Raw genomic sequence first — 9,333 nt, 5'->3', positions numbered from 1 at the left:
GGAAAGTTGATCTGAGCAGGGATGAGGAAAGAGCTCTCTGCTGGGAAGGAGGGACACAGTAAGTCTTGCCATTCTCATCCTCTGGAATGCATCAGCTCCTCTAACTTATCTGTGCAAAATCAAACACACGACTGGATGCGCACGAGCAGACTCCAAAAGTTACAATGCGCATATATTTATAGCAGCTCAGCGAAAGGTTTGAGAGACTTTTCTTCTTCTCCGCAGTTTTCTTCTTAACGTTTATTCAGCAGTACCTGCAAGTAAAAGTGAGGCAGTCCTCTGTCTGGTCCCAGGCGAATCTCCTGTTCGGGAGACAAGGTAAAGTAACGACTCATTTAATTTGCGCATGATCATATTTACACTGCATACTTTTACGACTGTAAGCTGAATGATTTCTAGCTTAATAGTGGCAGAAGACAAACCAACTGAAGTGAGTGCAGCAGAGTTGTTTTGGTTTTGTGCGCAACATTTCTTGCACCCTCCTCTGCGTCTTTTCCAAAAGTTTTTTTTTTTTTCTCCAATATTATTGTTTTGCAGCTTTGACTCCAGACTGCAGAGGTCGACAGGGCTGGGAAACTAGTTAAGGAGATTTTTTTTTATTCTTGTTGCACACTTGAGAGTGGATATGCCGGACAGTACGCGTGGAGGACGGCTGCTGCAGTTGGCCGTGGCTCTGGTGGCCTTGCTGTCGCTTGGTGCCCGGCTTGGAGACGCTGTAGAGGTGGTGGACACAGGGGACAGCGAGATGGTGACCAAACAGACCGACACCAGAGCCAGCAGGGCCAAGAGGAGGGGAGGGACGGACGTCCTCAGAGGGTAAAGTGGCTGTGATCGTCCCTGCTGACACTATTCGGGAAAAAAAAAAAAAAAAAAAAAAAAAAAAAAATCTTTTCTTTTTTTTTCTTTTCACTCTTGTACCTCATATCAGATCCCCCCACTTTTTTTTTTTTCCATTATAAATGAGCATCTTTCTGGTGTGTTTTATTTTTAGCTTGTAGCAGGTGTCTGTTCTTCCTCACAAATAACTTGCTGGTCCTTCAGGAACACTGAAGGTCACAAAACAATTTTGTGTGTCTGTGTGTGTGTGTGTTTTATAATAAGGCAGACCGAGACCCATGAGTGACATTGTCTGTGATGGGAAGTTTGAAGCAAAGTTTAGTAATTAAATACTGGCAAGAATATCACATTCCTGCTGACTGCAATAATAAATTACATCCAAACAAAGGAGGCCATTGGTCGTGTGTGGCTGGAGCAGACAGAGGGAGAGAGAGAGAGAAAGAGACTAACAGCCTAATCCTCTTTCTAGCCAAAAACACCACACCCCAGCTCTGGATAAATCACATCTGCAGCTGTACACAGTGGGTCACTGCTGGAGAGGTTGTGTGTGTGTGTGTGTGTGTGTGTGTGTGTGTGTGTGTGTGTGTGTGTGTGTGTGTGTGTGTGTGTTTTAGAGAGGGAAAGAGAAAAGAGAGCAAAAAAGGAAAGACAGACAGAAGGAAAGCAATAAAGAAAAGAAAGAACGTCTGTGTCCAGTGATGACAGCAAACAGCTGATGAAGGTCACACAGTAGACAGCTCAATGAGCGTTCTCCACAGGCATTTTTATTTGACATGCTTTAAGTTAATCTATCAGAACATCTGGTTTCAGAGGCAGGAAGTGCGTACAGGCGGCATACTGTGTCTGGCTGACTTACCACTGTTTCAAACATCCAAGTAACTTCATTATTCACCTCATGGTTCTGCTTTGCATTACACTGAACAGTATATACATCGATCCCGGGGTCAATGTATGCTCAGTAGGTGATTACAAGTTCACATATGCAGGCCTGTTTCCGACCTGTAGGGGGCAGGATGGCCCAGGTGTTCACTTTTTATGTCAGATGAAATATTTATTACAGCTGCATCAAATTTGATTTAAACATGTGGGAAGTGAATGCCAGGCTGCACCTGACAAGATCTGTGCAAGCAGCCGGCATGTTCCCAACATGGTTCCACACTGGGTCATAAGACGACTAATGTTCATGAGCAACTCACAGTCCTCAGAAATAATACACTACAGTTTCACTTTATACATTCTTCTTGTAAAATACAACAGTTTTTACAGTTTTTACCTATTCAGGACTCTAAAAGAAGTGAAAATCAGTCTAGTTGCACTTCTCATGACTCCTATGATCATGGGTCATAAGTAGGTTTTGCTTCACATGATGTGGTCATAAGCAAAAGAGCTTGGGAACTTCTTGTATAGTCAATGGAAAAGGTCCACTGTAGTTTATTACACAGGATGTTTTTAGAAAAGTTGTACTTGTACTTGTGAAAACATAATTTTAGTATTTTGGGAAGTTGTTTGCGTATACTAATCCAACAAACGTCACTGGATTTTGACTTACAACTGGGCCATGCTGAAAATTGCCATTCTGATGAGGAGTGTCCTCCAGCAAGTTGCCATTATTCCTGCTGCCTATGATGAAATCTTGTGCTGAGTAGGACAAGAAACCGGAGAGTTCTTCCAAGAATATGTGGACCAGTAATCAGCAGAGAGCAATTGAGGGTGTAAGAATAGAGGGCGTTGTTTCTGTAGAGCCTGCAAAGCCATTTAAGGCAAATCTGTGGAGTATATAAATAAAAATGGACTTGACTGGAGAGTGATTTGAACTGTGTGACATAGATCATGACCTTTCGATGCTACATCTTCCACAGACCAAATGTGTGCGGCTCACGGAACAACGCCTACTGCTGCCCCGGCTGGAAGACTCTGACTGGAGGAAACCAGTGCATTGTTCGTGAGTATCACCCCTGTTAATATTCTACCACTCTTTATGAAATCAGAAATTCAGGACTGGTAGAACTTTGAGTCCAGCGCCCTGCTTTTTCGTCAAGGCCATTCAGTCACAGGGTCAATCCATGTTACTTGAATTTTTACACTTTTTTGGGAAGAAAATCCAGAAGAATGCAACTTCTATAAACAACATTTATTCATTTGCAGCACATCAACAACAAGTCAGTGAATGCCAATGCGAAACGTACAGTGCCAACCAGCAAAGGACTGGAGTTTTCAGTCAAGAAATGATTAGTAATGACATAACTGGCCAACACTTTTAGTAGTCTTGTTGCATTCAGATTGTTCAAAAAGATTGTCAGTCCGATTGTTTTCAGGTTGTCCGCCCATCCATCTGTCTGTATGGTTGTATGATAAGCCGTCCCATGCTTGGGATATCTCAGGAACACCTTGTGAGATTTTCTTCAAATTTGGCACAAATCTTCACTTCCTTCCAAGGATAAACTGTGTAGACTTTGGTGGGGGGCTGAAGGTCAAGGTCACTGTGACTGCACATTGTCCCATTCTTGTGAACACCGTATTTCAGGAAAGCCCTGAAGGACTTCCTTCAAATTTGGTACAAATGTCCACTTGACCTCAAGGATGAGCTGATTCGATTTTGGTAGTCAAAGGTCAAGGTTACTGTGACCTAATTTCTGTCCCGTCCACCCCATTCTTGTGGACTTGTTGTCTCAGGAAGGTTTTAAGGACATTTCTTCAAACTTGGCACCAACATCCACTTTGACTCAAGGATGAACTGATTTAAATTTGGCGGTCAAAGGTCACTGTGACCTCAAAAAACATGTTTGTGGCCAAAACTCAAGAATCTATACCATAATTGTGACAAAGTTTCACACAAATTTTCAATAAAATAAAATAATCCAACAGGTCAAAGGTCAACACATCGTAATGTTCTGTCAAAAACACTTTTCTGGCCTTTATTGAACACCATATTTCTGGAACAGAAGGGGAGATTGTAACCATATGTCTTTCAGTCTGATACTGAATTGGTGACACTAGTCATGGGTTGTCCACCTTGAAACTGTAGTGAGCTTGTAAAGAGCTTTTGTGCTGTCAGATTGAAGATGTGTGTGTGAAGCATCCACATTGTAGAATTCGTAGCTTCCTTGCAGCAACATCCGTATTTGAAGCATTGTCTAATGTCATGGCTACAACGTGCGTTCTATCAGAATCCGCCTTATATTTATAAGTTTTCTCCACATTTATTAAATTAGTCTGCACAAACATGGATGTAAACTATAAAATGACTTTTTGGCGCAGGCAGACAATCATGAGGCAGTAATTCTGCTTCTTCTTGATTTATTGTAAATAAAGAGGTGCATACATTTTTTTAAATTTTGATAACTGATATTTGCCTAATGGGACTCATTAATGGGACTTTATACAAACTAAATATTACCCCTAACTTGTTAAAGGTGTTTAGTTAATGGTTGTGTTAAGCCAACATCACGACCAAGAACAACTGGGAATTGGTGAATAATTTGGTCCAATTATTTTGGTATTCTGGCAGTAGTTCCTTTTCAGGTTTAATTTCTTATTCTTTGTATTCACAACCCCCAACTCTCTCTCTAGAGCTCTACCTCAGTAGCAGGAAGGTCTGAGAAGCTGTAGAGTTGTGTGATTGCAGTCTGGCCGGTCGGCTGGCTAATGACATTGTTAAGCAGTGGGGTTCAGGGAGTAGGGGTCAGTGGCTGGATTCTACCTGATGGGAGCTGGGGGCAGTGGACCATGCCAACACCAGTCTGTGGGAAAGTGAACAACTGAGCAAAAACAGACAGCGCCAACTGAAAACACACACTAGTCCACATTTATGGCAACAAAATTCAAGAAGAAAATAGCTCTTCATCGTTGCCAAGAGGGCTTCTGTAACTTAACCATGATGAAGGTTAAAAGGAGGATTTGGCCCTCTTTGGACTGTGGTCTGTTTGAGTTTGTTTTTAAATATTATAGATGAGAGTTCGGTATGAGGTTTAGATCATGGCCGAAGTTACACTAAATTAAATTCTAGCCTGAAATTCAAAACCTGCATCGGTCAGGCTGACAAGCAGCAGATGCATAACGTGATTTTTCTCTCACACAAAATAAAGCCAAATCCCGGTGCCACAATGTGAGCATTGCAGCTTTATTTTGTCTTGCACCTGGCAGAGGACGTTTTTATGTTGTTTGACTGAGTGTCATGTTCTTGTTCACAGCAATCTGCCGGAGTTCATGTGGAGATGGTTTCTGCTCCAGGCCCAACATGTGCACCTGCCCCAACGGCCAGATCGCCCCATCCTGTGGATCCAAATCAGGTCGCTCAGCACCTCCGCTTTCCCATCTCGTATAAAGCTTGGTGGAGTTGTTATTATATAGTGTACATAGGTAGCAGTGGGGGGAAGGTGGTGAACTGCTACTTGGCTAATAGATAAACATAATAATGGTATGATTTATGTAAATAGGGGTTGAAGCTGAATGTTTTTTGGAATGCAAAGCCTCGGCCACACCCCAGTCTTTGCATTTCTTTTTTTTTATAAAGGGGCTGTAATCTTCGGAAAAATATTTTAGTAACAATAAAGACGAGCAATGACAGATGATAGATGACAGAAAGTACACAGTCTTGTCATCATTTTCTCAATAGGATAAAAATCATAATTGGATCTGATTTTTGAGCTTTAGAAGGCGCTGTGCCATCTGCATCTTTTTTTCTAAAGTTTTCTTCTCATCATGAGTAATGAGCACTAACTATGGTACAAAAATATGAGATAATTCGCCAAAGAAACTCTTAAAAACATCCCTTGAAACTGCCCCAAGATTGTAGCAATAGATATATGTTGCAATCACATTCTTGCAAATAGCGGGGCCAATCTTGCGTGTGCGTGTGCGTGTGCGTGTGTGCGTGTGCGTATGTGGACTTGGTGTGTGTGTGTGCTTTGGAAGATGTCCACAGTCAACATCTCCTCCATGTTGCTCTCTTTCAGCTCAGTGCACTTCAACCCAGTGCGCTCATCTGTTTGCGCACCATAAATTTCTAGGAAATTATATCCGAGCACTTAAGAAACATGGTTCAGAGTGAATTTTGTTAATGTTGTAAATATAATCTGCACTGTATGTTTTGGTACTGCGAATTCAACCCCAATATTGGTCTGTGTGTGTCCGTGTCTGTGCTTTGTGTTGTTCTGCCCACAGTCCAGCACTGTAACATTCGGTGTATGAACGGCGGGACGTGTGCTGAGGACAACTGCCAGTGTCAGAAAGGCTACGTGGGAAACCACTGTGGTCAACGTAAGTCACAGTGACAAAATTCAACAGTATCAGCAAATTTTAACATAATTTGGAATTTCTCAAAGACAAAAGATATGCTAAATAACCTCTGTAACATTTAAGCACATTTTTGGTGCCAATTAGCCCACTAAAGTTGACAAAAACCAGTAAACTTAAGATGGTAAACATAGTCAGGCTTATACCGGTTAATCATTATAATTATTAATATCATTATTTTATGAATATTATTATTATATATTAATAATCTAATTATTATTATTATCGTGAGCATGTTGCCCTGTTAGAGTTAGCATTTAGCACAAAGCCCTGCTGTGCCCAAATTCAGCATAGAGCCGTTATCATGGCTGCCGCCTTTTTGGCCATCCCTCCTGTTGATAAAAAAAAAACGCAACAGAGAAAGAAACAAGAGCAGTGTCAAAGTCTCCCTCTGGGACTATTAATTCAATTATCAATCACATGATCGGAAACTTGTGTACTGAAAGACCTTTTACAGTGTTTTCGGTGATTTCACTTTTGGTTTTGCCTAAAAATAAAGTGGTTTAATTCATGTTCTTAAACTGTTAGTTTTTCTGCGGCTGGTCTGCTAACTTCTTGCCTCATCTGTCCTTTATTTAACGATGTCATCATGTTCCCAAAGCCCAACAATTAGCATGTTTTCATAGCCAATACAAATGATGACCATAACTAAAAACACAAGACCCCGAACCAGAAAACAACTTGAAACTCCTTGCAGCGCACCGAACCGTCCTCACGTTGTGTCATTGTTTTGTTATTTCTCTCTTTTGTTCTCCAGCGGTTTGTGAAAATGGTTGTCTGAATGGAGGAAGGTGCGTGGCTCCCAACAGATGTGTGTGCACCTACGGCTTCACCGGGGCTCAGTGCGAGAGAGGTAATGAGCGCCGCACACTGAGCGTTTCCCTCGCTCGTCTTACATCACACTGTCTGCGGTCCACATTCACTACGCACTCCTGCTGGAGTGCTTTTCAAACCCGCACGTGTTGCTTTAGTAAAAACGTGACACCGTGTTGAATGGTGGTTGTTTTTAGTGACTGAGGACGATTCCCTGCTTAGTCATGCCACCGGCTCCAGGAATGTGGTTTGTTGTGGAACATTTGCATGTCAAGCTTGAGTTCAGAAATGACCATTATTTTCCACATCTGCTCTGAAACGATGCTCAGGGGAATGTAATGTCTTTCTAAATGGGCGCTGTTTGTTAACCGAAGACCTCCCAACCTCCTGTGGTTGCTCCCTGGCACATGTGAGCAAAATCTCCGAAGTATACAGGCACACGCAAACTGAGGGCAGCCTGTGCTGTGTTTGAGCGAACTGTGTATAGGCCGGCGTGTGTGTTTTGTGTATGCACTGACGGTCAGTGACAGTGGTGACCATTCGAGGTCAAAGTGCCGACCTCGTAAAACTAATATTTGGATTGACAGCAGAGCCCTTAATTAGTAACGTCCTCTTTAACACGTCCTGTCAGCCAGGCCCGGCCGAGGCTTTGTCCTTTGGTTTACTTTAGTGTTTTCTTCATAACTTGCACTAATAAGAACTATCTGGCAGCCTGGTGGTTCAGCGCCAGGTCTTATCTGCTGAGGCACACATCTACATGTTGTAACTTTGGATTCAACTCTCTCCTGTGACAAGTTTGGCCAGAGGGTTTGTGAGACTGTAAAGGAATTCAAATTGAGCATTTTTTTCGGCACGCATTATCCTGTAGATATTCATACTTTACACTGAACACAAAAAAATCTCAGAAACCTTCTGATGTTGTTTCTTGTAAATGGATTTTTGATGAAGATATTATGTATGGAAAAGAATACGACCACATCTGGTTTTTAAACTTTGATTTGCAATGTCAGATGATGAGAACACTCTTCCTCCTGAATGTTATTTTTTTTTGTCTGCTCTTGTGAAATGTTTCTTTGTGTGAGATTGTGTCTGTGAAACAGACAAATGTGTGTGTGTGTGTGCGTGTGTGTGTGTGTGTGTGTGTGTGTGTGTGTGTGTGTGTGTGTGTGTGTGCGTGCATGCATGCGTGTGTGTCTGAGGACCACTTTCCATCTTCAGTCATTCATCTAAACACTGTATATTGTGCTGAATTGAGATGAGGTATATGTTTGTTTCATTGTGTGTTCATGTTTCCATAAAATCTAAAATTCTGATATGAATAAACTGGCCAGTGCAGGGTGCTAGTTTATAGTGCTGAATATATGTAGTATTATATAGTGCTTAACTGATATAATCAACAACAGGTTTTGATCATAGATCATTTATTTAGCGAAAATACCAAATATTCTCTGGTTCCAGCTTCTCAGAGGCTCCTCTAAATAGCTGTTTTTTCTGTTTTGTTTCACTGCAAAATTAGGAATGAAATAATTTGAGTTTTGAACTGTTGGTTGGTAAAAACAAGCTGTCTGAAGATGCCGAATCATGCTAGACTCTGAGTGAAAAAAACGACTTGGCATCACAAGTCCTTCTTGTTGCGTTTGGTTACACCAAGAACGGTAGAGAATGTAGGCCGATGGATAGAGTGGCGTTTTGAGTGAAGTTACTTTCACTGGAATTTCCTTGGCTCGGATCCATCACCTCCCGGGGGAAAAGTCATTGTGCTCTCACATAAACACAAGCACATGCTTAATGTACATGTGTACAAACACCCCACACGGTTTTTAATACAATTTACAGAACCATGTCCCATTATGGTTCGATCTTGTCCCATTAGCAAGACCACGAGGTTTCCACAAACATGTGATCTGAACAGCAGAGGTAGCCGCACTCAGGTTCTCTTGGATGTGAAAATATCCTGGTGCCATCAGGGCTCATCCCTGCTGCAGAGCTGTGTGACTTTGAGCTATGTGCTGCCAAAGTGACTAGTGATCTGCTGACCGGTGGTCCCACCACCAGGCACAGCTGACTGCAGGGGAAATGCAGCTTCAACGTGTTCATTGTTGGTTACAAATGTGATTTAGAGATGGAATGTGGAAGTGGTGAGATCGAGCCACAGTGCTGCTGATTGCTTGCAGGGCTCTTTGCTCCTGCTGCAGAGTCATTTAGCTACGGAGTAATAAAGTTGAGCTTTCAGTATGACGCCATGGAGCTCACTTGGGATGGTGGTGAGAGACTGGTCTGAAACGTGGCAACACGTGAGGTACACAGTCAAAAAGTCAGCAGCCAGAGCACAACAGGGAAGTCGGTCAGTCAGCTGAGGGGCTCTTTTGTCTCTTAATGCCTCACTGA

At 42.2% G+C, this 9,333-nt stretch overlaps 1 protein-coding gene across 2 annotated transcripts in view; it reads left to right on the top strand.

Moving 5' to 3' along the window:
* fbn1 (fibrillin 1) overlaps positions 1-9,333 on the top strand; it is a 61,206-nt gene continuing 51,873 nt past the window's right edge. Inside the window, exons 1-7 of one of the 2 annotated variants that reach the window (XM_069173700.1) lie at positions 1-58; positions 226-318; positions 538-816; positions 2,697-2,779; positions 5,028-5,126; positions 6,001-6,096; positions 6,890-6,985. In XM_069173700.1, coding sequence (XP_069029801.1) covers positions 626-816; positions 2,697-2,779; positions 5,028-5,126; positions 6,001-6,096; positions 6,890-6,985 — 565 coding nt within the window. In that variant the 5' untranslated portion in view covers positions 1-58; positions 226-318; positions 538-625. The other variant, XM_069173702.1, reaches the window with a different exon arrangement.

Source organism: Embiotoca jacksoni, unplaced genomic scaffold (genome assembly GCF_022577435.1).
Source record: "Embiotoca jacksoni isolate LCO1_2020_lvr unplaced genomic scaffold, fEmbJac1.0.p SCAF_6, whole genome shotgun sequence".
Taxonomy (NCBI): domain Eukaryota; kingdom Metazoa; phylum Chordata; class Actinopteri; family Embiotocidae; genus Embiotoca; species Embiotoca jacksoni.
This window is presented reverse-complemented; position numbering and strand designations above follow the sequence as displayed.